The 18,319-nt window shown below is 46.2% G+C and overlaps 1 protein-coding gene across 8 annotated transcripts; it reads left to right on the top strand.

Annotated features, from left to right (window-relative positions):
• Positions 1-1,309: 1,309 nt before the first annotated feature.
• Positions 1,310-16,852, top strand: MLF1 (myeloid leukemia factor 1). Of its 8 annotated transcripts, none has more exons than XM_062006168.1 (8): positions 1,310-1,425; positions 6,238-6,400; positions 9,483-9,527; positions 11,230-11,316; positions 12,123-12,251; positions 13,310-13,469; positions 13,786-13,918; positions 14,825-16,852. In XM_062006168.1, the coding sequence occupies exons 1-8, from the start codon at positions 1,379-1,381 to the stop codon at positions 14,925-14,927; spliced, it is 867 nt and encodes a 288-aa protein (XP_061862152.1). In that variant the 5' UTR covers positions 1,310-1,378; the 3' UTR covers positions 14,928-16,852. The 8 variants fall into 8 exon arrangements, with proteins under 8 accessions (XP_061862152.1, XP_061862151.1, XP_061862154.1 ...); XM_062006167.1 differs by having other exon boundaries at positions 11,227-11,316; XM_062006172.1 differs by lacking the exon at positions 1,310-1,425 and adding an exon at positions 4,748-4,929 and having other exon boundaries at positions 11,227-11,316.
• The last annotated feature ends 1,467 nt before the right edge of the window (positions 16,853-18,319 follow it).

Below are 18,319 nucleotides of genomic sequence, written 5' to 3'. Positions count from 1 at the left end.
ACGGGTGACCCTGCTTCTGTCACACTTGCCAGCCCACCGGTCAGCCCCTATAAACGTCCTCACTGTAGCAACCACTCAAACTCGGGAGTGCATCTTAAGGCTACAACATCACCCATTGCTAAGGATCTAAGGGGAAGGCTACATCAGTAGACAGCAAAATCAATGCTCATCCGATTACAGATATTTTTCAGAAATATTGCAGGCTCAGTTCATTCATCTTTTATGTCTGTTTTCCACTTTGGGCCAAATACCAGCGGAGCTGCTTCTGCAGCATGATGGATCTTAGCAGGACGAAGGATCTGCTTTCAGAACTGCCACATAAATGCTCTGATGCTCTCTGATCTCACCTCCTTCTCCGGGGCACATTGTCTATCTCTCCCCTAAAAACTGGGATGTTGAAAGAGATGTGAGGAGTGGAGGGGAGAGCCTGCACCTGCCTCAACAGGAGATGTGGGAGAGGAAACGAGCCCCAGGGTCCCAGCTCTGAGAAACGTTACTGTCTAGACCAGGAGGATGTTCCCAATCATGTAAACTTTTATTTTGCTCTCCACAACTCCCACATTTAACGAAGAACGAGGGTGATGTTCCTATACCGCCGGTTCTTTCAAACCACCCTCTTTCGAAGTAAGTTCATACAGCATCACATCCCTACACGCTCACAACCACTCCGCTCTCCGTGAAACCCAGCTGACACTCCCCGTGTACCGCAGAATCCTTGCTGCTCCTTCCTGCCGACAAGAGGGAGCCCTGTCACCCCTTCTGCTTCAGCAGCGCTCCTGACCAGTCACGCTACCGAACTAACTGCCGGCCGGGAGGCAGCGACAGCAAAGCATCGGGGCTCGGGTATGGCTCGGGAGCGCTGAGCTGCGTGCAGCGGCCGGTAATCCTGCGGCTTCAGTTCCTCCCGCACGGCTCTGCTGCGCGGCCGGGCCGCGTCCCGCCGGGTGCCGCTGCTTGCAGCGAGGCCGCGGCGGCGGCGGCGGGTCGGGACGCGCGGCCGCTTTGCTTTGCCGCCACCTAGCGGACAGGACGCGGCTCTGCAGGAACTGCCGGGGCAGGGCAGCGGCCCGAGCCGCGCCGGCAGCGCCCGCCCGCCGAGGCCTGAGCCGCGCCGGGCCGGGCAGGGCCGGGCCGGAGCCCGCGGCCGCGGTGGGTGCAATGGGGCTCCGGCAGGGGCGGCCCCGCGGCGCAGCGCGGCGCTGGACACGGCGCTGCCGGTCACCGCGGCAACGGCGGCGCGCGGCCAGCCCCGCCCGCTCTCGCGTCACGGCCCCGGCGGCCAATGACGGCGCTGCCTGCGGCGTCACGTGCGGCAACGGGCGCCGTCGTCAGGGGCCGGCGGGGCCGGCGGCCGTCACAGAGCCGGCGAGCTGCAGCCATGTTCGGGGGTCTGGGCCGCTGCTTCGAGGAGGATCCCTTCTTCCGGTGAGGGGCCCGGCGGGCTGGGGACGGCGGCAGCCGGGGCTGCGCGGGGCCGGGGGCCGCGCCGCCTGAAGGAGCGGCCGGGGGCTCCCGCCGCCCCACAGGACGCGTGTGAGTGCGGGTCTCCGAGCCGCGCTCCTCCTGCTGCCCGCAGCTCACGGCCCTGCGGAGGGGCCTTGCCAGCCCTGTGCGGGTTTCAGTTACTGCTAGTGAGCTGAAATAGCGGGGTCTCGTCTCTTACTGCCCTCCTCGATGATGCCTGTTAACCTTCGTTGTCTCAGAGCTCGCTGAGGGGCTTAATCGTAACTTCACAGTGACACTGACAGAGCAGAAATCTTCCCCTCCCTTGCTTTGAGTCCTTTCCTCTAGCAGGGCGTTCCAGCTTTTGTGGATTCGGTTGTTTGGGGTTTTTTTTGCTGTAGATGGTTTCTGGGGTCCTGTTGCTAATGCACACGCCACAGATAACACCGAGTGTTCCTGCGTTAGAACTTTTCAAGCGTGTGAGATCAGTAAAGGCCCGCTGCCCGTCTCCTCGGGCTCCTTTCCAGCGGAGATGCTGATGCTTTAGCTCAGTGAACATGTGGTTTTGGTCTCAGTACCCTGAGCGTGGTGCTTGAGGTAGAGCAGTGCATGTGTGGACTGACAGCAGTTTGTTTTCTGGGGAAGAAGCTTCTTTGTTTGCGAGTGGAACCTAAATCCATGTAGCGTGTCATGCAAACGATCCCCCAGAGTGCTAGGAGAGACAAAACTGATGAAGGATCTAGTCTGGCCCCAATTTATGTCTTTTGTTACAAACTGTATCCTGTAGCAGTTAAAAACGGGATTGGGGAACTTAGAGGAGCCTGAATGACTTTAATTTTTCTAAAGACATGGTACTTTGTGGAGCTTAATGACAAGCAAAGATAAGGGGTAATGTTGGTGGACAGATGAGGAAAGGTACTGCATCAGGCCTTGTGATGTGGGTTTGTTGATGGTATCTCTTAGTTACAGGCTATTCTAGCTGAGGTTGCACTTGTACCTCTTAGAGTCGAGTCTGCTGCTCAGCTGCAGAAGCACATTCCTAGCAGTAGCTTCTAAAGCTGTGCAAGGTGGGTTAGTGCTCTTGGTTTCTAGGAGCATGTGCACTACTTCAACAAGTCCTCAGCTGGGTGATGAGAAGACGTTGCTGAGCAAATCCTCTGCAAGAAAGTAAAATCATAATGGAAATGAAGTCTCATTTGTCGTTATTTACAGAATGCTTTTGAAATATGAGTTGCTTTACTCTTCTTTATTCACTTTATTTATTGTTTTTTGGTGTAGCCACTGATGCAGTTTAAAATTCTAGGGGGGGGAAAGAAAAATGATTGCAGAAGACAGAGGGAGGGAGGAGTGTGTGTGTGTGTGTGTGAAAGAGGTGAGAGATTGAGATTCATTTTCTTGGCCCTGCCCTGTAAATCTGTTTTGCATGTAGTTAAGGAAATGGGCTTGTTACTTCAGAACAGATTAGCTTCCCAAACAGTGTAACAAGAGGTTTCTGTTGCTTCACAAGGGGAGATTCTGAGCACTTAACTGGAAATAGTGCCTGGGTTAAAAGAAGTGTCCCCATCATTGAGCAGCTGTCCCAGGGAAGCAGCAGTCAGTCAGTCCATCCATCAGCCAAAGTCAGTTTCATCCCCAAGAGCCTGGGCAGGCACAGAAGTCCTCTCCTCTGCCAAGTGCAGTTGGCCTCTGTTTTTAATCCACCAGTACACAGCTTTTGTTTTGTTGCTCCAGGTGTTTTCTCCAGGTGTGGTTCTGCAGCTGCAGGCTTACGTAAACTTCCCAAGAAGTGTGTATAATACAAAGTATAGTTGTTAAAACAAGAAACTGGGTTTACTGTTCTAGGACAGTTGATTTTCCAGCTGACCAGATACATACGCTGAATTAAGGAGTAAGATTGCAGTTTTGCTATAACACCATAAAGGGTTTCAGCTGGAACACAGAGCCTTGGACTTTGGAGCTTAATCCTGGACTATACAAGATTTTACCAAGTGGGATGCATCTCGGTGACATCACTTGCACACATCTAAGCAGCATCAGCCTTCTTGTTTTTACTGGCCCTTTCTCCATATGGTAGGCATACTTATTCCAGACTAACAGTCTCGGAGGCTGAACGTTTTTGTTCCCTTTGATCCCTGCAAACACCTCCAGGGCAGGTGAAGGTCAGATTAGGCAAAATTTTGTTACTGCAGAGCACTGGAACCACAAATGTTTAAACCATTTGTCTCCATTCAGAGCTAAACTTTAAAAGTATTTTATGATGCTTAACATGTGAGGGGCCCAAATTCTCCATGCAGAACACCCAGAAATCACGTGTGTCTCATCAAAAGCATCTCTCGCTTCCCACCCCAAAAGGTCAAATTTGCAGTCAGGTGTGATCAATGGTAACTAACTACAGGTGTTCTACACCTGTTGCCATCCTACCGCGTTTGTGATTTGAACAAAGAACTTAAGATCTTGTATCTTCTCCTGCAGAAGGCTTTAGCTTGTTTAATATAGATAGATGTAGATATATTTTGTAAGGATAAGATGGTGGCTCTGATGACTGAAACTCAAACCATTAAGGTGGTAAGTTTAATTCCTTGGGAACTGTATCTTCCAGATACATTCTCTGTTGACTTTCCACTGAAACTGCAGTATTTCTTTTGAGGCTTGACAGTACTAGACCTTTTTCTGAATGGCTCTCTAAAATGTCCTAGGCAATTGGGAGAGTTGACTTCTGTTCCTTCATCTGCCACTCCACAGTATATCTCTTACTTTAATGGTTGCTTTGTTATTAAAAAGAAGTCCCCAGTTTCAGATGCAGGTGTGAGTGTATCACACATGTAGAGGAGGGTGAATGGCCATGAGAAGTTGCCAGGGAAATTGAAATAAGGCAAAAAAAGGATAATTTCACACGGTATGAAGCATTATTTTCTGTCAGGGGAGATGTATTACAGCATTCTATGCACACAAAATTAAACCAATTTCTCTTTCTTACGTTAGACATATGGAATCGTGTTTTGCTCATGTTGTAGGTAACTTCTCTCAGTGTCCTATGTCTTTTGAACTAAGCCTAAGTTACTGATGGAATACAGTTCATAGCTATTTGTGTTTTGATAACTAAACCTATCTGAAGTTTGTGGTGTCAAAATAGATCTGCTGGGAGCATGCATATACCATGGTAGTGCTTATGTGCTTCCCTCCTCTTGGCACTTGTGCTGTGGCTTTTTCCATCTGTTCCTCATCCTGTGAAAAGCAAGGGGACACTTGCTGTGTAGGAGCTGCTTATCACCTCAGGCCAGGAGTGAAAGTGAGCAGTCATGTGAGTGGAGCAGATTAGGGTCTGTGGGATGCTGATAGTAAAACTACTTCCCAACTGTACAAGTCTGCACTGGAGTGATTTAAGAACATTGTGTAGCTTAAAGGGCTGTTGTTGGGTTTAAAAGTCTTGTTTGAAAGTTCATCCAGTGTTATGTTTGTAACTTTCTTTCTTCTTCCACCTAAAAGGTAAAGAAAAAATAGGTTAAAGGCAACTTTGGCACAAAGCAAAGAGATCAAAGCAGCCATGTGATGTGGGAACTAGTTTGGTGGGATTAGAGATAAGAGGTGGGGAGTAGAAAAGCTGCTCAGGAGGCTTTCGAGGGATGATTGGGTGCTGAAGACGTCAGAGGAACAACTCAAAGCTTTTCTTCATGGACACATGGGATATCATGGGAAAGGCTGTGGTGTCCTGGAGGTAATGAGGGTGTGAGGCATCTGGGGGGTGCCAGGACACTGATAGAAAGGAAGATGAAGTACTATTAAGTGTAAGTAAACATACCTACAGAATAGCAAAGGGGAATATTAGACTCGAAATTAAGTGTTTTTTGTATGACATGATAATTTGTAGCCTTGGATCACAGGCAGCAGTAGTGATCATACACTGTGCTTCTCACTGAATTATGGTTTGTTCCTCTTTTGGCCTCAGTTAGAAACATTTAGTTCTTGTCCAAGCTGGAGAATGCAGATAATTGAGTAGTAATGGAGAGCAACTTGAGCAAGCCAAGCTTTGAGATGACTGGTGAGCTTCTGTAGGTTTTTGGAAACAGAGATTGAGTGTTGAGAAAGGGGAGAGAAACCAATGTGAGAGCAGAAAGCCATTGAGAACCTTCCTTCCAAAGCAGAGAAGAGGGATGTGAGAACATGATGTGTGGAGGGGGAAGGAAGGCAAAAAGGCAAAGATGAACTTGGAGGATGGTATACATTTTTGAGCATGTGGGTCAAGAAGGGGTGAGGAACAGAATGGGAGCACTCAACAAAATGAATTTGAGAGGTGTAGGGGGGAAATGTAATGGGACACGATGAGTGCAGTGAGTAGTGCCACATGAAGCTTCAGGAGCTGGGGCTGAAACAGGGAGAGGGGAAAACGTTCTTTTAATAGCAAGGGTTGGAGGTGGAAATAGTGATAAATAAAATATAGGGTGGTTTTATGGCTCCTGACATATAGTAAACAAAGGCTGGAGTGAAAGATGGCTGCAAAGGGTGGAATTTTTGGGGAAAAGATGAGGAAAGAGAAAAAGCGATGTGGGTACCCAAGAGCACAGGAGAGCAACGAAGGCAGCTGAGAAAAGGGATAAACCACCCCCCTAACCTGAGAGATGGGACGAAAAGTGAGAGCTTTTGAGGAACAGGACATTGCCCAGTTGTTGGGTCCTGTTAAAATAAAGAATTTGGATAAAGGACCGTAGGGAAGGACAAAACAAACTGAGTTTTGAGATTTTCACATCACTTGGAATAAACCCCCATGGCTTTCTCTGCAAAATGTTTCTCTTTCAGTGATCCTTTTGCTGCACACCATGAACATATGCGGCAGATGATGAGAAGCTTCTCTGAACCTTTTGGACGAGATCCCTTTCTCAGTATAACAGATGGTGGGGAGAGAACAGGAGATCGAAGAGTGCACCAGGACTCTCAGGTTGCTCTGAGAGGAAATCGCAGAGTAAGTGTCTTCTTAATCTCCAGGGATTTGCTACATGGAACTCCCATTTACTGCTGGTAGAGTTGGCTTCACTCTTCCATTTCTGTGAAACAGTCCAGTGGAAAACAGAGCTACTGTAACCTTGGCCAGACTGTTTCACTGCCGAGTAAAACGTGAATACAATGATAGAATCACAGAGTGGTAGGGGTTGGAAGGGACCTTGAGAGAGCATCCAGTCCAAACCCCAGAAGCAGGAATAGTATCTCTCTTGTCTCCTTGATAGCCCGTTACTTAACACTGACAGACCTCTGTTGGGCTCACAACAAGCCTGTAAGTTACTGAATACACAGCAGTTAGTGAAACAAACTAAATGTATTTACCCAGTGTTTGGCTGAATAAATATTATGTATTAAATGTTTCTATTACAGAAAGGCTTTAAAAAGGTCCAGTGACAGAGCCTTCTCTGAACACTTGTTTCCTTTTCTGCTAACTTTGCTTGGAAAGGTACTTTGGTACATTCCTGCCTTGACACTACACTTCAGCATCTTATGTCTTGTTATGTTAAACTGACATAAATAACACAAACCTCTGTTTCAGCCACTTAATGTCTGCACAGATACTTTAAACCCTGTTCCAACTTTGCAATGGTGAATAAAGGCTTCACAGTCTGCCTACTTGGTGTTGATGTTTCCTCCAGACAGAAGAACTAAAGATCAGGGAAATTGACACAAAACTTGATATTGTTGTAAATTGCCACTTGAAACAGATGTTGGCACTGATCTGTATTTTACATAAAGTACCTTTTCAACTCTCTGGGCATGCAGGACAATTGTATCTTATGCTTCTGTAGCTAAACCTTATCTAATTGCTGTATTTAGAAAGGACAGATGTTTGAAGTTGGTTCCTTTCTCTCCACCAGGCTAAATATTTTGCAGCTGCATGATCTTTTCCTTTTAAAGAATCATATTTGATTTTCAAAAGCCGTTGGAAGAGAAGACAGATTACAAGGGCTTGTGGAACTCAGCCAGATTTGGCAGTGGTCGTTCAAACCTAGATAGTTAGAGCTTAATAAACGTAGCTGAAACACAGACTATCACCTCCAAGTCAAAAGGGTAACTGTCAGATTCTTTCCTCTGTGCTCATGCACTGCCAGTTAGTTTCAAATATAGATGCTGCTGGGTCTAATTAGGGCATGATCTTTCCTCTGCTGAGGCAGATTCTTAGGCCTTGGTTCAGTAGGTGCCTAAAAACAGAGCAGCCTCCTTTGTCCTCAAGAAAACAAATATGTCAAACCTTACCCTAGTAGCTTAGGAGTTTGTGTCCCTTGTTCTTGGCAGTGAGGGAGAAGTGTGAGACACAGAAAACCTTTCATGTGTGGTTACAGAAAGAAGTTAAAGGTACAAGACCGCTGTGTGATTTCGATAAGCACAAAGGAATTCCACAGCTGCTGAAGTCTTTGCAGAGTCTTTTGATGTTCCTCGTGTTTCACCTAAGAGTTGTCAGATGTCACACAAGACTCCACACTGGTGACTGCAGCAGCCTTGTTGTAGTCTCAAACTGCTTTTACTGGTTTCCTCCCAGAAATGATTCAAACACTTAAAATAATTAGGTTTTTATGGAGGAAAAGATGGATATCTTTACTGCCATGTAAAATACACAGTTAAAATTACTCATGCTGATTACTGGGCGTGTAATTCCGTGCTCAAGTGAGCTGTAGCACGCCCAAAGCTGCTTCACGAGGAACAGAATTTGTTGTAGTCACTTTGCGTGCGTCAGTAAATTGGAAATGACAGACCTGCCTGAGAGAGGAAAAGCAGTGTCAGATTTTAGCCTCTTAGAGGAGAGGGAAGGAGGAGGAAAGGATATGAGCAGGAAGAATGGGGTAAAACATCTTAAGAGATGCTGTCATTTGGTTTTGTTTGGCTATCTGTCCTGTATGTTAGGTAACCATGTAACAGCCTTTAGTGTAGATTATAAACTCTTGTCACCTCTTTCATAAACTTTATGATTTCAACTTTATTTCTGAGGATATCCTTTTGCACTTGAAATATGTAGAAAAATAGATATGATGTTCTTTTATGTCACTACATATTAGAACTGCAATCTGAAAGAGTTTATGAAGGTGTTCAAGACTCAGGTAATTCCTTCCTTTTGTACTTAAAGATACTGTGAAGTATTTGCTGCTTCTATCTAATCAGAGTGCTTTTAGATAGGCTTTTATATAACTCTCCAATCTTAGTTTCCTGGAAACATCAGTGTGTTTTCCAGCATCTCATTGCCCTGTCAAACAGGGATATTCAATATCAGCTGGTCAAACAGGAACTGTATTTGCTGGTGTTTATAGCTACATCTATTTATACAACTGCAGAAGAATATAGTTTCCCTGTGGGGGATTTGTCTTCGGGTGATTCTGTATATGATGATAGATTTGCCTAGATCTTCTGTGCAGTGACCTCTGAATCTGCTGAGGAGTTAGGCTTCATTGTATTTATTGCAAGGGGTGGATGAATGTTGGAGAGAAACACCTTTTATGTCTGCACTTATCTGTTGTAATACACAAGGTATGAAGGGTTTAGCCACGTCACTTAGTTTTTTAAGACCTGAAGTTGTATGCCAACCTTCTGAAATTTAACTGCATAAATTCACTTGAAAGGGACTATTGAGTTGTTGATTTTAATTAACTGTCATTGATGAGATTCTGCTGCATGAGTAGAACAAAGTGTTTTGAGAGAAATGGCTCATCTCTGGGGCACTCTGCTGTGTCTGAAATAATTTCAGTCCAGATTTTGCTATGGTATGCAACTGTTTCTTAACTTCTAGCTTTAAGTGCTTCTAGTACATACACAGGAGTATGGCTTATTAAATGTGGTGACAGCTATCACTTTCCAACATCATTAGTATAAATACATTACTTTGATATACCCAGAGAGAGTGTTTCATGTTCTATTGCTGCAGCACACTATCAATTACCAGGGTCCTCTAGAGTGACTGCTTTTATTTCATTGGAAATGTTTAATATCACCTGCTGTATATAAAAGCTACTTCTGCAGTGTCTGGTAACAGGTATAACAACTAATAGACACTGGTCCTTTTCTTTCCCTAGGCAACAAGCTGCTCCCTCATGCCCTTTGCAGGCTTTGGTAGAGTGGTTAGTATCCCAGGAGCAATAATCCTTGTAGCTCCTGCTAGTATGTGTGTACTGTCTGCCTAACTAAAGCATGGACAAAGGCTGGCCCCACTGTGCTTGCAAACTGCTTTTGTTGTGTTTTGATGTATGCAACAATGTAAATCAGGAAAGATTTTTTTTTAATATAAGCCTTTCCCTTTTAATAAAAGTGCTTGGGTAGACTAAATATGCTGGGAGCAAGGCTGGAAATGTTGCTACTTAGCAGTGGGCTTTTCTTGGCAATGTATCCATTGGTGCTTGGATTGTGATGGATACAGGTGAAATAATCCCTGGAAAGAGGCCCCAAACTTTGTAGACAGATGATAGTGACTTCAGGTGTCTTTTTGCCTGTGATACCAACAAGACCCCTAGTGCTGGTTACTGTAAAACAGACCAGCTTCTGGAGATGGAATTTCCACTGCAACTGGGCTTGGAAGGGTTTTCAGCTATAGTTTGTTGAGGACCTGGAATATCTTGTAGAAGATCTGTAAAAAGTACCTGAAGAAAAACAAGTTTGTTATAACCCTCGTGGAGCTTTTTGCTTCCTTTGGAAGGCTTCACAGTGTTCAGATTGAGAACCAGTGCCTTAGAGAGTGGCCCTCACTTGCACAGCAGAGAAAAATAAACTTGGGTCTTGGTTCAGATCTAAAATGATGACTTGTTGAATTATCTATTCCAGAGGCACCAAGTGGCAACTTGTTCTGTAAAGTTCTTTTGCTATTAACTGCACAGGCTATGGTTTTACTCCCCTTGCCCCAGTCTATGGCATGTAATTTCATAGGTACAGCTGGTTACTGTGTAATGTCATTGGTGGATGTCCAGATTTCTAACTGTAGAAGGCAGTTTTCTGGAGTTACTGATGCTGGCAATGATTTGATGCCCTAAATAGTTTATATTTACTGCCCAGAGGTCTTAATAGCCCTTAAGGACTCAGATTTCTTGCTTTTCAAGAGACAAACTGAAGAGTGGTGGTGGCACAGTGGCTGTCCTGGCAAGCAGCTAGGTGTGCATGTGGCTACAGGCTCGCCAACTAACCAACCAGTGTGTGGTGTTTGCTCAGAACTAGCCTACTGCAACCAGAGCCACTCATTTCAGAAACCAGGCAGCCCAGTAGGGAGCTTAAATGGGTCCTGAGGAAAAGTTCAGAGTAGGAGAGGAAAGGCATGGTGAAAATCATCTTTGTCATCACCTCTTGCTGTTCTGGAGAGAAGCCCAGAGGAGGCTCAGTAATACTGTCTTCCCAGATGGTCACTTAGGGGAGTTCACCTTTTGCCTACTTTCAGTCTCCCTGTCTCTCTGGGGGTTTTGTTTTGTTTTCCCAAAGGCAGTTTCCATCAGTGTGGTCGGTATATCACAGAATGGTTTGAGTTGGAAGGGATCTCAAAGCTCATCTCATTCCAATCCCCTGCCATGGGCAGGGACAGCTTCCACCAGAGCAGAGTGCTCTGAGCCCCTTGGACAGTGGCAGGGCTGGGGCAGCCACAGCCTCTCTCCACGCTAGCTTTCTACTCTTCATTTGAAAAGATGCATTTTGGCTTGTCTATGTCTGTGAATTGCACTCTGTGAAAACCTGTTTTGATGGTCTGATCTGCATTAAAAAAGCATGGGGAAAAAAAAACCCCATCCTCAGAACCTGAGGAATCAGAAGGCTTTGTTTTAATTGTAATGCCTTTTCTTTTAGCAGGATGCAGATTTTGGGGACCCGTTTTTTGCAATGGACAGGATGATGTCAAATATGAGAAACAGCATGCTGGAAATGCAAAGAAAATTTGTAAGTCTTAAAAAAAACTTGTTGTAAGGTGAATTGTATTGGAGGGTGACATTTAAAATGATACTCAGAGTTTTGCCAAAAGCAAATGTTACTGCTCTGAAGCAGAGAGTAAAAATCTTATTAACTTTTTCCCCCAACTAGACTATGTTGATTGTTCTCTACGCTCTCACTACTTCAATGTCCTTCAAATGTGTGCTTAATTCTAAAGAGGCTGGTACTGCTGTGAGTTATCTGGTCTCTGGCTATTGCCAGAGCTGACACGTTAAGTGAAGGAGCAGTTTAAAGTGTTCCTGGACACTTAGAAACAACAAAGCTGCAAACACCTAAATACCACTCTGCATATGGACTTCCCTCTGACCTTATTTTCAGTGCCACATCTTTTCTTCTTCCTTCACAGTCTTTGAAGACAACACTGATCTCTATTAAGTGTTGCTGGGTGTATTTACTGTGTTTTACCGGCCTTGTAAAATGGCTTGTAACCATGATTGCTCATGAACTCTTTACAGGCCTTGTGATGTACTGTATGTGGCAACACTGATGTGTAACAGGTTGTATCTTCGTTACTGAACTCAACTATGCCAGGGCAAACATTTGAGCACTTGCTTATTGCTGCCACTGCTTTTTTATTTGCTGCCTTGGAGGCCAGAAGACAAGGCTGGGACAGGAGTGGAGGATCTCTTTCCAGCAGTCCTATGGTGCCAGGACTGAGGGCTAATTTTTGAGGGATGATAAGTCTGAGGATGTAAGAAGTACTCATTATCCACAGGCTCTAGGTTTTGTTAATAAGAAGTCTCCATTGCTTGTAGGATGACCTGTCCTTCCATCCAGATGCACACACATTCAGCTCCTCCTCTGTGATGACCTACTCCAAAGTAGGGGATGAACCACCAAAAGTTTTCCAGGCTTCAGCCCAGACACGCACAGCTCCAGGAGGTGTAAGTAGTCCTGAGATGTAGCAGAAAAGGTGGGACATAATTACTGGAGTCTAAGTTCACCTGTACCAAGCCACAGTTTCCTTAGAGTACTTTATTTTTGGAGACAGTTTCATAATTTAGATAACACATGTCTGGGTCAGTAGCACCCTGTATTATAGGGTTCTTCAGCTGAAGTGCTGCTCTCTCCCTTGCAATTTGTGCACTTCTAAGTATATGTCTAAATAAATTGTGTGTCTCTCAAAGGCTGGAGAAACTGAGAGCCAGCACAGCTGATTCTTCATGCAGTCTCCAAAGTCTTTCTCTTTGCTGTAATTAATCCTCTTTGTGTACATGTCAAATGCTAAGGTAGCAAGAGGCAGTGTCTGGATGCAAAAGCAGGCTTGAGATCGCCCCCTTTACCCGGCGGCTTCCAAGCGCTTGCATAAGGCGTCAGAGGCAGGTGCCCTTTCATTGACTTCCTTGCAGCTGTTGCATCTAATTCTGCTAAGAAATTTGAATTTGAACCCTGAAGCAAGGTTCATGAAAGACTATATGTGAGCAGTAAAGGCCGCTGAGCGTGATTGGCTGTAGGGAATGTTCAAGCTCAAGCAGACACTTGCTTATCAAAAAGGTTCTAATAATATACCTATGAACACAGTGAGAAGTGGTTGCCTGGGTTTCAAGCCAGTCAACATGACAACCTAGTAATTAGTTGTCTCTTCATGCTGAGAATATTGGCATCAGCTCTTACTTGTTCTGTTGTCAAGGAGAATGTTGAAGACTTGTCTATCTGTAGTATATTTAGACTCATTTTTCCCCCCCCCAACAATTAATATCCCGTATGTGTGTTACTTAAGAAGCTTTAGGTGTTCTTGCTTAAGTTTTCTGTGTGTTAGCAAAAAGAAGATAAGACATATGTGTGCTTTGTTGGTGTATTTTGGGCCAACACAGTAAATGAGACAGTGAGAAAAATGTAAGAACACCAAACTTTCTTAAAGGAAAGTCCTAGAAAAGCCTTTGAGGAAGAAAAAGGGGGTTTAAAAACTTTTGGTGAAAGACACTTCCCTTTTTTTATACAGGTTAAGGAGACAAGAAAAGCTCTTAAGGATTCTGAAAGTGGCCTGGAAAAAATGGCTATTGGTCATCACATTCATGATCGTGCTCATGTCATTAAAAAATCAAAGAACACCAAGACTGGCGATGAAGAAATGAACCAAGAATTCATCAACCTGGATGAAGGTATGCCTCTCTTCCTGCAGTTCTCCAGTGGGCCTTACACTGTTTTTCCACATCACCCATTTTGAAGTTTGAGCTTGAGACACGTGAAAGTGACTTTTAGGTAGCCTGAAAGTCCCCACTTGTCCTTAGTTGATATCAACTTGGATGACCAAAGCTGAAGTAACTGGTTAGACCTGACAGTGTTGTTATGATGCACTGGTAATAGCTGCTCCCATTTGAAGGCACTTTTAATGGTATTTTATGGTTCATTACATGTGTCTTCCTGTCTTGTTTGCATTTATTGAACAATAAAAAGGAAACTTCAACTGTTTTTCAGCTGAGGCACAGACCTTTGACGAAGAGTGGCAGAAAGAGATCATGAAGTTCAAGCCATCTAGAACCAGAGGCACCTTAGAAGCTCCAAAATACAGAAGCATTCATCACATACCCAAGGAGGATGGATTAAGAAGGTAAAAATCGTTTCCTAGCAGAATAAGGAAATCCTAGCAGCAGGGTGACAATTCAGTTCTGAAGCAACGACAAACGATGCTTACTGGCAGCCTGAGGAGAAATTACATGTTTTATTCCTCCTGATCTCATGATGCCATGAGAACCTGTGTAAGGCAGTATTTTGATTACTAAATTTTGAAGACATTTAGTATTTTTGACTGAAAAGTAGTTAAAGGTTTGATAGGCTAAAATGGCAAGTGGTTTTTCTCTAGAGAAATACGCCAGTGCACATACCCATGTCCAAATGCTGTAGCTGCCCCCACAGTCATTAAACTGGGTTAGGTGCATTAAGGGTTAGTCCTTGCTGAAGGCTAGGTTGATCTCCTGTGTAAAAGACACCTTCCATAGAGCTGGAGATAGACACAGCCTGTTCTTCAGAGCTAGATTTCAAATGAGGAAGTGTCTGGAAGTGCAGGAGCTCCCCTGCACGGACTGCCATCTGCCAAGCTTCAGGTGGTGTTCCTCTGCTGTTGATAGGGTGTCAGTGGTAGCTGGGATGCCTGGATCAGTTGTGTGTTTGCTAGAGAGTGCTGCAAAAGGGAAATACTCCTCTCCTGTAAACTACACAGAGTGCTGTCTCTCCAGCGCCTATTCAGTTCTTGAGGTTTATTACAGAGGCTACTTTACTTCTATTTCAGTTTTCAAATTAAGCTGTTTCTTCTCATCAAGTGTGCAAGATGAGGGAACAGTCCAACTCCACGCTAGTAAAGATTGAAGTAGTTTTAGAGGGGGAGTCAAATCTGTCTTACAACTAAAGTAAATCACTTAGGCATAGTTCTGGTAATAGTAGTAATACCTATAATGAACAAGAGATTTCTCCCACTCCCATACCATATGGTGGTTGTGATTTTTGTTGTCTGTTTCAGAGAGAAACCACTTGCAATCACAGGTTCCAGGGAGCCCAGAGCTGCTTTGGAGAATCTCAACGTGAAAGGAACACACGTCCCCATCAAAAGCAGCAAAAAATAAATTGGAGCTTCTTGAGAGAAGATGATGGTGCTGCATTGCTTGTGTTCATAAGTGTACACGCATATCTGACCAATCTCTTGTGTTTTGTTTCAGTACTAGTGCACTGTGCTACTCCAGCCCTTTGACAACTGAATGTTCTCTTTAAAATCCAGATCCCTCTAGTTTCAGTAAATTCAAACCCCACCAGATTTCCACTTGAAAGCACTTTAATGGAGTCACACTAATTCTGGTTTAAAAAGCTGTGATTTCCAAGATTTCTGTTGTGTTTTTTCCCCACACTTCATAACTTGCACATAAAGTGAATGACCTTTGTGCTTTGTGTGGCTGAAATAAGAGTTAACTTCTTAGGTGATGCAGCAATTGACAGCAATTTGAGTACACTTTAGCCACTTTGTAATAACTTAACAATCTGATTGTAGAATCCCCAGATTCATCACAAAAGCAAAGTGTGGAATAGGGAGAGGCTTAAAATTACTAAAGACTTGGAGTAAAGGTTTGTTTGTCCAGTGTTGGTAGGTTCATAAGCTGTGCTTGCATCTCTTATTTTCTGTTGCCTAGACATCAGTTTTGTACTTCCCATCGTTATATTCCCTCTGGAGGTGGCTCCTTGACTTTTTCATTCTTGAAGATTCTCTGTAGTAGCTTTTAATTCTATAATAATACCACCATGTCCTCAAACTCAGCTGTAACTATTAGTCATCAGAAAAGTGGGAGAAATTAAGTAGGCAGTAGTTTAAGTGGCTAATGAGTGATTACACCATTTCTTCTGCTCTAAATAGCTGTAAGAGCTCAGCATGCAGGAAACCATTTCCCCTCTCAGCTGAGATGTGTTTGTATGCTTCAGTGTCCTGTTTTAGTGGATGTAGAATGATCTGGAATCCGACACTTGGATGTTGTGGTGGTGGTGGTTGGTTAAAGAGCCTCATGTTCTCAAGAAAAGCCACAGGTGAGCCTGAGAGCAGGAAAGGTCTCTGTTAGAGCTGTGAGGTTCACAGCCTGTTTTGTTAGGCAGAATTGACCCCAGTGTCACAGTATAAATACCTTCTGCAGGCTACAGTGTTACAGCACTAACACTGATGTATTCAAGGCTAAAATGTTTTGGTGTAGCCTTAAGGGCACTGTTGATATGATAAAATAGGTTTAGTAAGTGCAGATTTGTATTTGTTTGGCTAAAAAAATAAATGGCCTTTAAAGGATCTCTTTCTGCAGGTTCCCCAGATCATTTAAATATGTGTTTATTAATGTGCAGAACTAATCAACGGTCCTTTCATTGAACTCTGACAAGGGAAAGACAATTGTTCCTTTGCTTGTTTAATGCAAAGGTCTCTTCCTGTGATTGGAGCACATACAAGGGGCAGTAAGCTTGTGCTACTGGAGCATTGTCTGAGGTAAGGTGGTAAGAGAGCAGCATCCTGTGACAGAAGGACAGCCTGAAGTGGTGTGACACCCCAGTCCAGCTCCCCAGAGAATGTCTGCCACAACCCTGCATCTCAGGGATACTTTTTACTCTCCTTAAAAGTACAACTGGAGGGCCTGACTTCCATATGCTGAGGAGATTAATTTTGCAGTTACTGTCACTGAGAGTGTAAGGCTATGGACACATTTTCCAGGGATGTCACTTAAATTTCTGACAGTAAACAGCAGAAAAAGATTTAGTGTCATAACTTCAGCAATCTTTGATTGGAGACACTCTGCTGTTTAAGTGAAAGTACTATTCAGCTGACAACTTCAGCTTTTGTCTGTGCTTGACTGAGATAAAATAAACACACATAGAACCAATAAACAAGTACACGCTGGCTTGAAACCTAGAGTGGGGAGAGGCTAATATTCCACCTTCATGCAAAACACTGTTCTATACTGCAAAAGAAATTGTTCTGTGTAGAAACATCTCAGACTAACTCTTTATTAAAGTTATTTATTGTTTATGGTTATCGTCTGGCTTACTCTCTACCACCCACTCACTCGTGCATTATCTGGTCTGGGCTGCCTTGAAGTGTTCTTACATGTGCCAGCACCAGCCGTGCAATGAGAGACAGTATGGCCCTCCCTTTCCTGATACCAAATGTGAGGCTTCCTTCTCTTACAGTGCTTATTGCTAGAGGGGAGGCAGGCACAGTGCCAACATCACCTGTGCCCTGGGGACAGGCCAGCTGCACCCATGTAATCCCCCCTTAACCGCACTTTCCTTGCTCTGTTAGAACACAACATTCACAGCATTACAAAGGGGTAAATTAGTATTCTTTTCCCTCAGGCTGGTTATTCGTGCAGTGCCTGTTCTGCCACGGACCCCAGCTCTGGGGTTGTGAATTAGTAACTATCTTCTGCTGGGGGCTGTGCTCCATCCCAGGCTTCCTCCAGCTATTTACTCACTTCGCGTCATCAGGGGTATTCAGCTGCAGCACAGCCTTAGGGCAAGGTCACCGTCACTAATTAAAGTGGTAACCGGGCTGCAGCCCAAGGACTGCGGTAGGACCGCTCCTCCTCAGCCCCGTCCCTTCTAGGTGCTCCCCCGCCAGCCCGCGTTCCCTCTGCGGTCTCCTCACGCCCCGCCAGCCCGCGTCCCCTCTGCGGCCTCCTCACGCCCCGCCAGCCCGCGTTCCCCCTGCGGCCTCCTCACGCCCCGCCAGCCCGCGTTCCCTCTGCGGTCTCCTCACGCCCCGCCAGCCCGCGTTCCCTCTGCGGCCTCCTCACGCCCCGCCAGCCCGCGTTCCCTCTGCGGCCTCCTCACGCCCCGCCAGCCCGCGTTCCCTCTGCGGCCTCCTCACGCCCCGCCAGCCCGCGTTCCCTCTGCGGCCTCCTCACGCCCCGCCAGCCCGCGTTCCCTCTGCGGTCTCCTCACGCCCCGCCAGCCCGCGTTCCCTCTGCGGTCTCCTCACGCCCCGCCAGCCCGCGTTCCCCCTGCGGTCTCCTCACGCCCCGCCAGCCCGCGTTCCCTCTGCGGCCTCCTCACGCCCCGCCAGCCCGCGTTCCCTCTGCGGCCTCCTCACGCCCCGCCAGCCCGCGTTCCCTCTGCGGCCTCCTCACGCCCCGCCAGCCCGCGTTCCCTCTGCGGTCTCCTCACGCCCCGCCAGCCCGCGTTCCCCCTGCGGCCTCCTCACGCCCCGCCAGCCCGCGTTCCCTCTGCGGCCTCCTCACGCCCCGCCAGCCCGCGTTCCCTCTGCGGCCTCCTCACGCCCCGCCAGCCCGCGTTCCCTCTGCGGCCTCCTCACGCCCCGCCAGCCCGCGTTCCCCCTGCGGCCTCCTCACGCCCCGCCAGCCCGCGTTCCCCCTGCGGTCTCCTTCCCCGCGGGACGCCGGCGGCCGGGTCCGTGCGCCCGGGAGCTCCGCCCGCTGCGCGGGGCCGGCGGGTCGCTCCGCATGCGCGGCGGCCCGGAAGCGGCGCGGGCGGCGGG

Source organism: Colius striatus, chromosome 12 (genome assembly GCF_028858725.1).
Source record: "Colius striatus isolate bColStr4 chromosome 12, bColStr4.1.hap1, whole genome shotgun sequence".
In the NCBI taxonomy this organism is placed as follows: Eukaryota; Metazoa; Chordata; class Aves; order Coliiformes; family Coliidae; genus Colius; species Colius striatus.
This window is presented reverse-complemented; position numbering and strand designations above follow the sequence as displayed.